Source organism: Onychomys torridus, chromosome 10 (genome assembly GCF_903995425.1).
Source record: "Onychomys torridus chromosome 10, mOncTor1.1, whole genome shotgun sequence".
In the NCBI taxonomy this organism is placed as follows: domain Eukaryota; kingdom Metazoa; phylum Chordata; class Mammalia; order Rodentia; family Cricetidae; genus Onychomys; species Onychomys torridus.
The window spans coordinates 63714433-63729813 of NC_050452.1; the positions used below are offsets into that span (position 1 = coordinate 63714433).

Sequence of the window (15381 nt, forward strand, 5' to 3'; positions counted from 1 at the left end):
TCAAAAAAATCTGAACTCAGTAGAATATCATTTGGTCTTCCTTGTCAGCCTTTAAGTACCATGGGAAGAATTACCCTACATACATCATTTGGTCTCCTATGATTTGGGAGAAAAGGTCACCTTAACCCCATGAATTAGACACCCACTTCCTAAGTATTTATGAACCTTCATAAAAAGTCTTCAATGCTTGGCCCACTTCTGGCCCCTCCTTTGGGTCTACATACTCCATTCTCTCTTTGGAGTATATGTTTTGCTTTGCTAAATGAATGCCTGATTAAACTGTTCGTATCTCTTTTTAAATTCTTTCCTTGGAGAAGACAAGAACTGAGAAGAAACTTTTACCAGGTAACACCAATCCTGGGTCGAAACTTGGGGATCCAGTCCAAAGGCAGAATTCTCTCTCCCTTAGGGGAGGTCAGTTTTTTTTTCCATTAAGACATTCAACTGGTTGGATAAGGCCCTCGAGTTTATAAAAAGTCAGATGCAAACATTAACTTTGTTAAAAAAGTGTCTTCAAAGAAGCATTTATTTGACTGAACAAATACGTGGCTGTTATGGCCCATGTAAGCTGACACTCTGATGAACTGCTTAGGAAATGTCTCTCAAAACAGGTCGAAGAAGGCCACATTCTCCTCTCTCTCAACATTCTCATGTGTGGCCTCCTTGAGACTTCATGCCTTGTGTGTTCCCTCATTACTAACTCAACTTGGGATTCTTTATCAACCTGCATTCCCTCACTACTGGAAAAAGCCTACTCATCTTTCACAGTTCAGATCAAATGTTAGCTCAGAGAAACTTTAATACCACACTTCATCCAGGAGACTTCATTTCTTCCTGTTCCCCTGTGCCGGGGCTACTTTAACATTCTTACATTGCATCACTTGTATATCTAACTGTAGATCAGCAACATGGCTTTAAAAGTGGAGGGGGAGTTTTCCAAAGGTGGTATTTGTTGGAAGTAACTACGGATCCTAGGAGCAACAATGGGAAGACATTAGAATTGGGAAACTTAGAAGCTCAGAGGTGGAGTTCCAAAAAGCTTAATGACCTCTAGAAAGGGACACTGTTGGCCTGGTCCTGATTTACCTGAGCTTGCTGGATGGGCTGCATGTGCAAGAGACCCTGACCCAGCAAGAATGGGTATCAACTGTTTGCTGCTGCACAAGTCTTACTTCACTGTCACAAGTGTCGAGAGGTGGGAAAATTTAAGATATTCTGCTTTGCTTTGTTATATGGGTACTTAATCTAACAATGTATCTTCCATAATTTGTTCTGGCTTTGCACAGTTTCTGTCATAATTGAGGTAAAAAGTTTATATGATCTAAAAATAATATGGATTCTGGTACCAGACTCACTAGATTTCATCCCTCATCTCACCAAATTGCACAACTTGTCTGTACCTTGATTTTTCCATCTGTCAAATGGAGCTAGAATGGCTCTGGCCACTTGGGAGGATCTAGACAGTTAATAGGTGGAAAAGTCTTGGAATGGTGCTCTGGGCTAGGGATATTGCTCAGTTTCAGAGTGTCTGCCTCGTAGATGTGAAGCCTGGACTTGATTGGCAACACCGGGTTGGGGGTGGGGGAATAAAGGAAAAGTCAAGCAACCAAGCAAATAAGCCAGTGTTCAGCACATAGTGGCCACTCAGAAGCCCACAGTCATTCCCATTCCTAGTGTTATTGTTGCTAGTTGATTTCTGTGTCTCGTATATATGTTCTTACTTCTCGAGGATAGGGGCATGATCATAGTTTCTTTGCACACCTCCAATACTACAGAGAACAAGATCTACTGAGTCTTACTGGAGTTTATGTGACCTTGTTTGCAGAGATCGCCACCAGCACCATTGGAACCTCACAACCACACCTGCGAAGTGGTTATTATCCCCTTCTAACAGACGAGGGAGCTGAGAATTAGTCACTAAGTGAATTGTCCAGTGTCAGACACAGCTGACCGGTTTAGCTCCAAGGTCATTTAAAAGAAACACCCTGGTCATTGAGAGTTTTTCCTTTCTGGCCCAGCCAACCCTTTAGTCCCTCCATAGCCTTCCTTTTACTACCACGAACACTTGGATTGAGAAGGCTGGAAAAAGCGAAACCCCCATTGATGTCGCAGACTGATTAAGGGAAAGGTGTGGTCAGGAGCCGGATATCAGTATAAAATGTCCTCGGGGGTAACGGTGGCCTCTTCCATTTTAGTCTTGATTTCTGGGATGGGAATTTGACTGATTGCCACCACAACCAAGTTTGCCGCGTGGGCCGAGGCGCTCGCCACGCATATCCAGAATGACTCTTCATACTGTTCTTCCACCACGACAAACTGAAAGAGCCTCTCCTGGAAGTTGGCGATTCTTTCCGTCAGGTCGTGAAATCTCACTGCAGCCATGAAGCTGCCGATGGCTAGTGCCACGACTCCACCTGAAACCCAAAACAGCGCCTTTACTTACCGCTCCTCTTGGCAGTGGTAAGGTCTCTACTTCTGTGCTATGTGAAACAAAATCTTTTGGGTGTGAAGAATGAATAAAGCATCACAAATTTGAATTTGTGTTTGAAAGCAGTAGATAACCCACAGAGTACCAGAGGCAAGAGGGACAGTTGTCTAGAAAGAGAACAAGTTAGTAACAGCTGGACTAGAATCTGGATGCCTCTAACTCCTCTTTCCAGTGGTATCCCCATTAGAGGACCACTTTCTAGACCCCTTATGCCTTCTGTATAGATGGTGAGCACTGTGTAGGAAGAAGTGAGATCCTATGCTGTAAGGCAAATAAAGGAAAAACCAAGCAACCCAGGTTTCACCTTCCGGCTGCACTGTTCTACAGAAGGTGGAAGCGCTGGAATTCCAACCTCATTTATCTCCCTAGTAACTGAGCAAAACTTAGAAGTTGTTTGGTGGGTCCCCGCCCTTCTAATTGAAATTGACAATCAAAAAGACACAATAAACTGAGTCTGGTAGTGTATGTACATAATTCAAAGGCTTGAGAGGCTAAGGCAGGAGGATTGCAAGTCTGAAGACAATTGACCTACAAAAAGAGAATGGGGAGGGAAGGGTGGGCAAGGTAATGCTCGCTTTTGATGCCAGTCCTTGGGAGGCAGAGACAGGTGGATCTCTGTGAGACTGAGAGTAGCCTGGTCTACATATTGGGTTCCAGGCTAGCCAGGACTGTGTGGTGAGACCCTGTCTTAAAAGAGAAAGAGAAAAAAGGGAAAAATAACAAAACAAAAACCCATTCTTAACTGTGTGTGCAGACTCATAATTGTAACACATGGGAGACTGAAACGGGAGGGTCACCGTGAATTGGAGTTCAGGCTGGGATACAGATTAAGACCTTGTCTTTAAAAAATAATTTTAAAAAGGGTATATTTTCTATGTTTTTAAAAGATTGTTACACAGTCACTAAAGGAACTTTGGAGACCAGAGACAAGTATAAACTCGGAAAATAAAATTTAGTTTCACCCTAAAGACCAGGCACACTTTGTACACGTTTCTTTTATTTCATTCTATTGAATACAATCAAAGGTACTCTTTTTTTTTTTTTTTTTTTTTTTAGCTGAGGACTGAACCCAGGGCCTTATGCTTGCTAGGCAAGCACTCTACCACTGAGCTAAATCCCCAACCCCAAAGGTACTCTTAATTTGATTTTAAATTTGGTTTCTTCTCCTTTCACCCAAGGATGTTCCTGGGTCATTAACTGTTCTGTAAGGACACGACTTTTAAAAACATGTGTAGTATTTTATTCTGGAGCCATGCCTACATTTTAAAGGATGGCCTTGCTTCTGGGACTCTAGATGATAGGAACTGAGTTCTCTTCCATTTCCTCTCCATAAGCCTCATCTATGGGATTTTTCACAGGCAAAGGCTATTTACATTTTTATTCGTTTTGACAATGTTTCTTCTGATTGCCTATTTGTTAGGATCTCATCAGTGGAATTAGAACAGTGGTTCTCAACCTTCCTAATGCTGGTGGGCCCCAACCACAAAATTATTTCACTGCTACATCATAACTGTAATTTCGTTACTGTTATGAATTGCAATGCAAATATCTGCTTCATGATCCCCAAAGGGGTAAAGACCCACAGGTTGAGAACCACTTAATTAGAGAGTCCTAGGACTTTAGAAATGTGGACTCTACTCTCTAGACACATACAGAAATAAGCATTTATTTAATGAGTAGGACTGAATAATTATTATGGTAAAAGTCTGTGGAGATAAGACACCTGCAGTCCTGGTAACTATACAGGATAGCTAATCTTTATATACAAAGGCAAACACATAGCAATTGATGGACTATAATATATGTTGCAAACCCAGTACTTGTGTTACACTTTATGATCCTCTGATACATAGCTAAGAAAGTGGGAGATTATTGCCACAGTGGAACCTTGGCCATCCCATATGGGTTTTCTGTGACAGTCTTTTTTTCAGAGGATTTTGTTGTTTTCATTATAGGCAATATGTTAAGTACATAATTAAAGGTAACTCTTACTTTCCACGTGTTCACGTACAGCTAGTCTATGTGAACACAACACTGTTTCTTTCAGCAAAGAAAACATCCCTTTTTCCACCAAGGTTTTGGACCCAGCAAGGGGCATGTGAAAGAGCGGAGAGTAAATATTTTAATTTCTTCACACTTTTCATCCGACTACTTACGTTACAGGACTTGATGGCTTTGGAGGCCATTAAGGATGGACCCTTACCCTCATGGTCAGTTTTTCTCCCTCCTTGCTGTCTTTGGACCCTACCTTCTGTTTTTCTTGTAATACTGGAAAGGGAAGACTCTTTAGGATCCAAATGACCATATGGGTAGAGAGAGGTACCTGGTTGAGACCCATTAAGGGAAAGCTACTTCTTCCTGGTCAAAGGACATAGTTAAATTCTTTCTCTGGCTCTGGGTAGAGACCTACCATTCCAAACTACCCTAAACCTTGCATTCTAGCGTCCCTTCTGTTTAAGAGTTACTCCAGCTCAGCCTGTCAATCACCCAACTAGGAGTCTACCCTTCTATGGTGGACCTTAGGGCTTTCGGACTTTCCCTTTGAGAAATCTGACTTATATGTGGATGTGCTAAGGGGATGGGAGGAGCAATTATCCCCTTAATAAGATCATGTATTTACCTTTCTTCAAAGCCCCTTCTTTTCTGGAACCACTTTGCAGCCTGCCCACCCTTCTGGGACACCGTGGGCCTTCCTCACGCATGTGCTAAAGTTCTCCTCTCCTGTCACCACGCAGCTTAGACTTCTGTCGCTGAAGCTGCCTGCTTTCTTGAAGTCACGGGCTTTCTCTTCTCCATCTCCCTCTTCCTGGCAGCTGCCAAGATTTGGAGCTTGTCTTTCTCTCTTGTTTTTCTCCCAGACTCTAATAAAAACGCACCTTGGCTTCCTTCTGAGTCTGTTTTTAAATTCTTTCATTAAGGAGACCGAGATCCCCAAAAAGGTTAACTCTTGGGATCCCAGCCTGATGATGTGGATACCAGTTTCCCTCCCCTGGGGGCTTCTTACCTGCCAGGACATTCCAAAGGCAGATGCCACCAGGGCCATTGACTGCCCTGTAGGGGACCTGAATGATGTTGAGAATAGCAAAGCCCATGCTGACCAGAGCCAGGGCCAAGGCCAGGAAGAGGAGCAGCAGAATCGTGACATGGAGGCTTGCATTGAGCTCCTTCACCAGATGTGGGAAGACTGTGGAGAGAGACGGTATTTCAAGGTCAGAGAGTGGCTCCTTTCACAATGTCAGCACTTGCTTATTCCAAGATAAGTTAGTTGAGGATAAGGGCAAGACACAAAAATGCTGGGTTTTCCAAAAGCAAGAGACTTCCTGCGATGGGTCTGTGGACCCCAGAGCTACCCCTTGTTAGTTGGCAGGGATCTTCATCCTGATGGAGTGAACACAGATCCAAATGTACCCCACAGTGGCCATCACACTGACCCTGCAGTCCTGGGTGGGATCTGATGTAAACTGCTGTACTTCACATAAGCCCCAGGCACAGGCTGGGCAGAGTAGATGCTATTGCTGCCAAGTATCAAGGACACTTAATACTCACATAATACAATACTTCATGAACATATCAATTTTCCATGTGAATGTGGTGGAAGAGGTTAGTGAAAATATCTGTTTGTATTTGTTTCTCTCTGTTTGCCACTGGTACTAGTAGAGAAAATGATATGATGCACTAGAGTATTTCAAATACTGCCCAGGACAACCTGTTCTCAGAGATGACATCTGTGGGTACTGATGTCGTTATTTGTACTCTCTAACCTGGGAGAGGTATGTGGCCTCAGTGGGAAGCTGGTGATGGTTGTGTGAGAGAGGGGTAACTGCCTTTTGCTGAGCACAGTTATGGGTTGAGCTCTTTGGAGTCTTCATCTCAGTCAGTGATTGTGGTAAGGCATCCGGAGGTTGTCAATCCCTTCATCCACAAGCTTACAGACATGGAGTTCATTGTCATTGGGTAAGGCAACCCTGAACCCTATATACAGAAGTTGGAGTCCATACAGGATATACAGTCCTGTGTATTATGTGGTATAACAAGTTTAAGGTCAGTTTTTAACAATTTAAAATAACGAATACTAAAGAATCCCATCCCATAGCAGACTCCAAGGTTGGCATCTCTCAATCCTGAAAACTAGAGGGTATTTTTTATTGTTTTAGACAGGGTCTCATCATATAGTCCTGGCTGGCCTGGAATTGGCTGTGTAGTCCAGGCTGGCTGGCCTCCAACTCACAGAGATTCACCTGCTTCTGCCTCCTGAGTGTGGGGATTAAAGCATGCACCACCACGCTGGGCAGGAGAGAGGGCTCTTGTTCTCCTCCCTGTGTGGTGTCATTTCCATTCACAGGTTTCCAGGCACCACCGACATTCACATCCTGGGTTCTTCTTCTTCTTCTTCTTTTAATTTCATGTGCATTGGTGTTTTGACATGGGTGTCAGGTCAAAGAACTGGAGTCACAGACCCCTATGTGCTGGGAATTGAACCCAGGTCCTCTGGAAGAGCAGTCAGTGCTCTCAACTGCTGAGCCATCATCTCACCAGCTCCTACATCCTAGGTTCTTATTCAACTTTCTTTCCAGTTCTGTGTTTCCATTTGTCATTATCTCTGCATGGTCATCTCACTGGCTTTGGAAACTTTAGCTGGGGAGATGGGCTCCTTTCCAAGGTCTTTCTCAGGCATTGGTCTTCCCTTTGTTTCCATTCTAATACCCTTCTTGAGACCCACCATCCACTTTCAAACCCTGAGTCTCTTCTTATTTCAGACACAGTAGCTTCTACCTAATTGCCCATCTCTTTACTACCTTTCTTGATCATGCAATCCTTATGACACATGACTAGTATAGTATAGCAACCCTTTACTAAATCCTTAAAATGCAAAATAGTCACTCACATGATTGGCAAGATTAAAAACTCCTGTTGATGATGGTGTAGGAAAAAGGTACTCTCAAATCTTATAGGGATGCTCAGTCCTACATCCCCATTAAAAGGCAACGTGATCAAAGGCAGCATCTATCAAAGCAATTTCATTGCTAGTCATTGTTGTCCAGACAGACCAATGCATTCAAAGTTGTGTACGTTCATTGGCTATTCATTACAATAGCAAATGTATGGAGATAGATTAATTCCTCCAGTCAACAAAGTGGTTGAATAAATTTAGTTGTGGCATCACAATGCAGATTTTAGAAAGAACCGGCCACAGGCACATGATGATATGAACCTGTATTTGGAATTGACTAAATGAGAAATTGAGAACCATATTATGACGATGAAGAAGAGGGAACCTGGGGCACAAAGACTTGTGTGGGGAAGGAGGTCGAGAGTACTCAATCCACAGCCTCTAGCTGAAGGGTCTTAATCATCCAGACTATTGGCACAGGGTGAATCTCTGGCTCACATTCACATTCATGTGTATTAGTCCTGGCTCAGGATCTTCCTGGGAACCAAGGTTCTAATTACCTTTTATATGTTACGACTCAGAAATTCAAGTCTTTCTTTAGGAGTTTCAGTTTAACAGTTCTTTCCACTAGATTTTTCTCCCCCAATACCCTCAAACAGGGTTTCTCTGTGCAGCCCTGGCTGTCCTGAAACTCACTATGTAGACCCGGCTGGCCTTGAACTCAGAGATCTGCCTGCCTCTGCCTCCTGTGTGCTGGTTTCCTTTAGTTTTTGAGAACTCCACATTTAACACTGTTGCATGGTACTGCCATCAGAACACTGTGGCTCACTCCTCTTTCATATTTGTACCATTTCCAAGAGTTTTAGGCATTTTTCAGTTAATGAAATTGAGGTTTGTAGCTTGGAACCCACAGCGACAAACACAGTTGATCCATGGCCTCCACTGATAATCAGGTATAAGCTGTGTGCAGCCCCTTCATACACATTCTTCCTTTTCTCCCTCTCTCTCCTTCCTATGTGTGTATGTGTATGTACATGTGAGTGTTCATGTTTGTGCTCATGCATGTGGAGGCCAGAGATCAGTCTCAGGGTATTCCTCAGATACTATCCACCTTGTTTTTTGAGAGTCTGTCACTGAGACCCAGGGCTTTCCAATTAATCCAGGTTTGCTGGCTAACAAATCCTGGGGACCCTCTCATCTCCACCACCCCAGCATTAAGATTACAAAGGCATGCCTCTATACCTAGCTTTTTACATGGGTGGTGGGGATGGAGCTGAGGTCTCCATGCTTACATAAGGAATGCTTTGCTGACTGAGTTTGCTCCCCAGGTCACCCTCTCTTATTCTTGCAGATGTGGAAACTGAGGTTTAGAGAAGCTAAATAGTTTAGCCAGGACCATGTAGCTTGGTAGTAATGCCTAACTATTCTGTGAAAGGACAGACAGGAAAAAAAAAAACAAAAAAAAAAACAAAAACAAAAACCAGAAACCTTAGATAAGCAAGTTTAAAATTGCTGTGTGGTGGTGGCACATGCCTTTAATCCCAGCACTTGCGAGGCAGAGGCAGAGACAGGCAGATCTCTGTGAGTTTGAGGCCAGCCTTGTCTATAGAGTGAGTTTCAGGATAGCCAGAGCTATTACACAGAGAAACCCTGTCTCAAAAAAAAAAAAAAAGTTTAAAATTTTAAGCACAGTGTAGCTCAAATTCTAGAAGGCTCAATTTGAATTTAAGCTTTTTTTTTTTTTAAATCTAAGAAGCAATACCTGAATATTATTCTGTCGGCATTTAAACTTAGATGATTTGTTTGTTCCTAATTTTTTTTGCCCTGGTGAGATAAATAAATAATCACAGAATTGGAAGTCAGATCCAGATTTTAGCCCTTGGGGAGAGAATTCTGGAATGTGGGAAGGGGACTAGAGAACTAAACTTCAACATAATGTAAGTTAGGTATATTCACAGAGGTTATTTCATGTATTGATATCTCTAATTTGCAATTTCTTCTTTAATAAAATGTCATCATAAAGTCAGGGTAGAGGAAATGAACCCCAGGGGTGGCGTCAGAGATTCTCTAGTGACTAGCGTCTAGTCCAAATGTGCTCCATGTCTCCTATGTCACACAGCAGGCTTCTCAGGGCAGGCACTGGTCTGCTCTGTTCATCCCTCTTTTCCTGGTGGTGCCTGACTTGTACCCCTGAATGCACACATGTCATTCATTTAATGCTTGCTGTGTTCTTTCTGCAGCTACTCTAGCATTACTTCTATTTCAGAAGTAATGAACAGACCTTGGTTGGTGGTGGCAAATGTCTTGGTGTTCCCATGACCAAGAGGGAGTTGAGTCTCTCAGAAGGTGAGGAAAGAGGCTGTTTGTGAATGAGATGTGATAAAAATCCCCTAGTCTAAGGTTCACAAAGCACTTCCAAGCTCCTCTCTGCTGATTTGCCCTGTGAACAGGGATACTCTTCTGTAGACCTTCAGAAAGTGGGAAATCCTGTGAAGGGTGGGAAATGCTAATGTACTCCATAGCTACTTCCAGTTTACTTTGTACTGGACTTGAGAGATGTGCCCTGAAGGAATTTAGATCGTCTCTCGTCTCTCGAGAGGTAGTGAAACACACACAATTTCTCTACAGCACATGATCGAAGGAAGAAACTACCTCAGGCTTCCTGACAGCTTTCAAGCACCATCTCTTCCAAGGTACTGTGAATGAACACTTCTAAGGTACTGTGAATGAACACTTTATACATCCTCTGGGACAACCTGAGAGCAGCTGAAAACAAAACATTCTCAAACACTGCCTGACTCACAGATGAAAATGAAACACCTTCTATGCATCTCACACGTTTTTTGATGCTTGAGAGTAGATCACACTAGAGGGAACGGATGGTTCTTGTGGTTATCTTTCTTAGAAGGAAGGGGCAGGAGAGAAACTTCCCATTAGAAGCAGTTTAAATTTCTGGGAGCTGAGTGAGGATGGCTCAATTCCCACTAGCATTCAGGTACCACTAGCACATTAGAGGACCACAGGCACTTGGATGCCCTGCCATGCTCCCACATACTAGTTTCATAAGCATCCCGCAGACATACTGGCAGCCAGGGCATTCAGATCAAGCACCATTGTCATGGTCTCCTTTTAACATATCCTTTTCTTTGTTTATTTGTATAATTATTTTTCAACTTCTACTTTTTTGGTGTGTGTGTGTGTGTTGTGTGTGTGTGTGTGTGTGTGTGTGTGTGTGTGTGTATGTGTAGTTTGTACATGTGTGTGTGGGCTTTCAGAGAACAGAAGAGGACATTGGATGTCCTACTGTATCAACCTCTGCCTTACTTCTTAGAGACAGGGTCTCTCACTGAACTCAGAGATATGCTGGCAGCCAGCAATGTGTCTGTACTCTCGACAGCACTGGAGTTACATGCTTGCATGTGACCAAGCCTGAGCCACCTCTCCGGCCCCTTAGGTTGTGGTAGTAATGGAGTTATTTCCCCAATACTTAAGGTCCATTTTAATTGCTAGGTGAATATACATATACTCAGAGATATTTTTCTCAAACATAATGAACATGTCTTTCCTTTCTAATATAGAAATGAAGAGCACTTGTATAATGTCTGTCAAGGGATACAACCTTCTATTTTTCTGTATTTAGTGAAATGCATGTCCTGGCCAGGTTTTTAAACATTCCCACACAGTTCTGAGATACAGAAATCAAGTGATGGGTGAGATTTCTAATCCCCATGTGCTGACAAGCCATTGATTAACTATAGTTTTGTAGGACACTGTTTTTACTAGCGATCTAATTGATTGTTTTGGTTTTTTTCTTTCCCAGAAAATCTTTCCTAAGCCATTTTTGGATTCTAGCCTTAAGTCTTCACGGGGCTACTTTGTTTACCTTCTGAGCTCTGAACTCAGGCCAGTGCCGTGCGCTGGCAGCTCATCTTTAAACCATCAAGTGCCTTCCTCAGTCTCCTTGCCAGGAAACGTGCCAGCTGCTCTTCAAACCCCAGAAGTATGCTCCCAGCAAAGTCCTGCTGCTGTTCCTCAGGCTGTGAAGCTTTCACATACGTGGATGTGGGAGCGGTCACCATGCTTCCTGGAGGTCCTCTTTTGCAGGCAGTCTGCCCTTGTACACTGATGTAGAGAAGACTACCAGGGTCACATGGCATGGGTCTGGTGTCTGGCTCTGTTGTTACTTGGCAGAATGAGTGACCCCAGGTGAATCATGTAGCTGCTCAAGCCTCAATGTACTCTGCTGAAAAATGGGAGTATTCACAATGCCTTCATTTATAAGTGTGTTGTAAAGCTTAAAAGAATCTGGCAATGCACCTCTTCTAGTGAGATGCTTGACACACGAGTACTTGCTATTTTACTAATCATTATTACTAGAAGTAAACTACAAAATATACAAATTCCTATTTCTAGTATTTTTGTTTATCTCTTTTAGAAAAGAAAGAAAAATTCTCTTTGCATTGCTACACAGGAGCTATTGGCTGCCCATAGACTTTGATGTTATTTCTTAGATAGGCAATAGTCAAATCTCACTTAGACATAAGCACTCCTGCAAAACAAAAAATGCACACACCAGTTTACATGACCCAATATACTCACATACTCACTTGTAAATTGGGACTGGCGGCCCCCGAGCCCACATTGCCGTATTTTACAACCTCGGAAGAGCCCATAGTAAATGTCCCCGATGAATTTGACCAGTTCTGGGTCTGTGGCATTGACCAAATCCACTCCAGTTTGACACAGGATCTTCCCACTCAACCAATGGGGCACAGCCAAGGCAACGATGATCAGAAGGAAGGAAGAGAAGCTGAGTAGAGACGCCAGCCCGTACCACGCCTTTTTGAACCATCCAGGCATGCTAGTGAGTGCAGATCATCCCCCAGGGCTCTGGGCAGCAGTAGGGCAAGTGGACATCTTCAGACACTCGGCGATAGCCTGCTCCATACACACCAAGTCAAGACTTCCAGTCCATTTCCTCATTCCCCTTCAGTGCCTGCCTCCTCAGCTTGTGTTTACCACATGCCCATCGCAGCCTCTGCAGGTGATCTTCCCCTGACTCGATAGAGCAGAGTGTGTTACCCAAGGAAGTAACCCTATATCTCCCACTGGACTAGGGTTTCAGCAGAGGCTTAATTGCTCCTCCGTTCGAGTATTTAAGTAATCGTGATGTGGATGCCATAAGGACCAGAGAGTTATTACCAAGCAAAGCCAGGGAGAACTGCTGACAAAAGATGCTAACTAGACTTAAAAAAAATAATTTCGTGGCAGAAGCAAAGCAGAACAGACCCATTAGTGCTCACATGTGTTAGTGACAATGTGCAGGATCAAATGTCGATCTCTTCCAGGCGTGCCCTGGCATTTCTTTCTCTAAAATGTCACTGCTGTCAGAGTCCCCGGAACTGTTACCAATACCATGAATCGACCCTGGTTCATAAGGCTTAAATTGAAATGTATGCATTAGAACTGTATGGATTTGTTGCTGGATGAATGATAACATGAAATCTGTTTATTGTAATTACAGGGCCATCCTTTCCCCTGCTCCCCCCTTTCCAGGGCATCTGACATTGTCCAGACACTTTTATTTCTTTTAATTTTTGTACATTCTCCCTATGCATCTCAGACCTGGATTTGCAGAAAGTCCTTCCTCAGCTTCCTGGGCATTAGGATAATAGGAGCAAGGCTCTTGCCTGGCTGAGAAGTTATAAAAAACTCAAGATCTATCTATCTATCTATCTATCTATCTATCTATCTATCTATCTACCTATCTATCTCCTATCTATATCTAGCTATCATCTATCTACCTATTTATCCATCCATCCATGTATTATGTATGTATGTATGTATCTGCTTATTATCTACCTATCAATCATTTATCTATCCATCTATGTATCTACGTATTTATCTATCTTTCATCTATCATTTGTCAATCATCTATCTATCATGTATCTACCTATTTATGCATCCATGCATCCATGCATCCATGCATCCATCCATCCATCCGTCCATGTATGGAGCAAAATTGGGCAAAGGCAGCTCAATAAACTTTCCAATGTTTCCTATAGCTGGAGGGGCTTCTGACGTTACATCTGTTGGTCAGTAGGAACCTGAGATTTTCTTGGAGATATTGTGGACATGTTATAGAAGAGAAGTCCTGCTCATGAGAGGGCTCACTGAAGTAGCCTCTCCATAATGGAAAGAAAGGGCAGTATTTCTGAACCTTGTGGGGAGCTCTACCAGACAACAAAGGGCTTTAGTGTATGATTTTGCATCTCTGATGCGCCAGCAAACCCGTGGGCCAGGCCACTGATTTTCTTATGGGCAAAGTAATGGAGACATTGGGCTGGAATATAGGTCTTTGAAATACTTTGGCTTATCTTTACCACAGTGGCCTGGAAATAGAAAATGTTTGTCTGCCAACAAATGACACAGTGCATATTAGAGCCCTTGAAGACTATTTGGCATATTAATACATGACAAATAATATTAGCTGACATTCTTAGTTTAACATTAAGGATATATTTAGAAGATAGGATGTACTTATGTGTTGGAGTTATAGTTCTGTATTAAATGATGGGCTTATATCAACTTTCGATGTTTTGAGGGCTTTCAGAAAAAACTCTTTGAGTTAACGCCTGAGTTCTAGCAAGCTCCTGCCGTGCTGACTCAAGTGCTGGTTGAGAGCAACTCCAGCTATCGAAGGCCAGATTCAAAGTCTCTCTCTTAGGCAGGTGTTTGAGACTCCCATGCCCTTGTATTTATAGCCAGCCACACAACTGTTGTGTGCAGAAAAGTGAACTTGTACACATAGATTGCTTAAAACTGCCTGGCATGAGGAGGGCACTACATAAATGAGCCTTTCACTCCCACCAGGTTTCTCAACAATTCTACTTTGGATGATAATGCAGCTCCTGACAGTGGAATGTTTTGCCAGCCACATCCTGATGTCTGCTGACATAGGTCTTCAGGTCTCACCTGTTACAGGTAAAACTGTGTTGTCTACAAGGCACCCTGTGGGCTGGAGGTGCACAAAGAAGTTCAATATACTCTCTGTTTCTGAAGGTTACAGCGGAGACAGATAGCAGTTCTTAGCTAAAGGTGATCTTTAGCCCTCAGGGACCTTTGGAAATATTTAGAGTGTTTTGTCTCCCTTCTTCTCCCTCCCCCTGGCTCCAGGGATTGAGTTTAAGTCTTTGGGCACGTTAGGCAGATGCTTCATCATTGGGTTACATCCTTAGCACTCTTTATTTTGAAACAGGGTCTCATTAAGTTACCTAGTCTGGCCTTGAGTTCAGTCTGGTCCAGGGAGACCTTGAGCTCATGGTCCTCTTGCCTCAGCCTCAGTATCTGAGATTCAAGGCTTATGCTACTAGGCCTAGCTAGAGATAGTTTTGATCTTTATGACTCGAGGGCAGGGGCTTGCTATTGGCTCCTAGGGTTAGAGTCCAGAAATGCTGTGAGTACTATAAACAGACAGGCCACTCTCAGTTCCAGTTATCTGGTGCTAAAGGTCAGCAGTGAAGTTGTTAAGAAACTCTGGCTCATGAGCAGAAATCATTAACCTACCAGTGGTGGGTGACACAGGATCTGTTGGGAAGGCTGGCATCATTTGGTGGGTCTCAAATGCAGATCCAGGATAACCCTTGCTTACATGTAGCCAGAGAGGTGTAAGGACAGGCGTAAAACTTACCAAAGCTAAATTTGTGCCCCTACCAGACTAAAGCCTGTTGTGCTATCTACTAATACTATTTTAAAATATAGTAACTGCCCACGGTATTCTCTGTTTTAAAGGCTTGAATTCCAGAAATGGAAACATTTAAACTATAGAGCACTACAAATTTTGTATCACTGTTTTGGCAGATTTTCACTTTTAAATGCATCCCCAGATAGACAATTGCCTTCCATTTGGAAAAATGTAACAGACTTCTAAGAGGCTCAGTAAACTTTAATAACCAGTACTGATAAGACTACTTCTGATAGCCACACATGGCTCGATGTACTT

The 15381-nt window shown here is 43.0% G+C and overlaps 1 protein-coding gene across 1 annotated transcript; it reads right to left on the bottom strand.

Annotated features, from left to right (window-relative positions):
- Positions 1–1953: 1953 nt before the first annotated feature.
- Positions 1954–12325, bottom strand: Clrn2 (clarin 2). The gene is made up of 3 exons (XM_036200406.1): positions 11987–12325; positions 5493–5672; positions 1954–2414 (listed from the first exon to the last, which is right to left on the bottom strand). The coding sequence occupies exons 1-3, from the start codon at positions 12237–12239 to the stop codon at positions 2149–2151; spliced, it is 699 nt and encodes a 232-aa protein (XP_036056299.1). The 5' UTR covers positions 12240–12325; the 3' UTR covers positions 1954–2148.
- Positions 12326–15381: the final 3056 nt, after the last annotated feature.

What these genes read in the sequence shown, in the direction of transcription:
- Clrn2 (XM_036200406.1), bottom strand. Translation starts at nt 12,239, where the DNA reads ATGCCTGGATGGTTCAAAAAGGCGTGGTACGGGCTGGCGTCTCTACTC. An exon ending in CCGCCAGTCCCAATTTACAA is followed by an intron (nt 5,673 to 11,986) that starts GTGAGTATGTGA and finishes CTCTCTCCACAG; the next exon opens with TCTTCCCACATCTGGTGAAG. An exon ending in CCTTTGGAATGTCCTGGCAG is followed by an intron (nt 2,415 to 5,492) that starts GTAAGAAGCCCC and finishes TTTGGGTTTCAG; the next exon opens with GTGGAGTCGTGGCACTAGCC.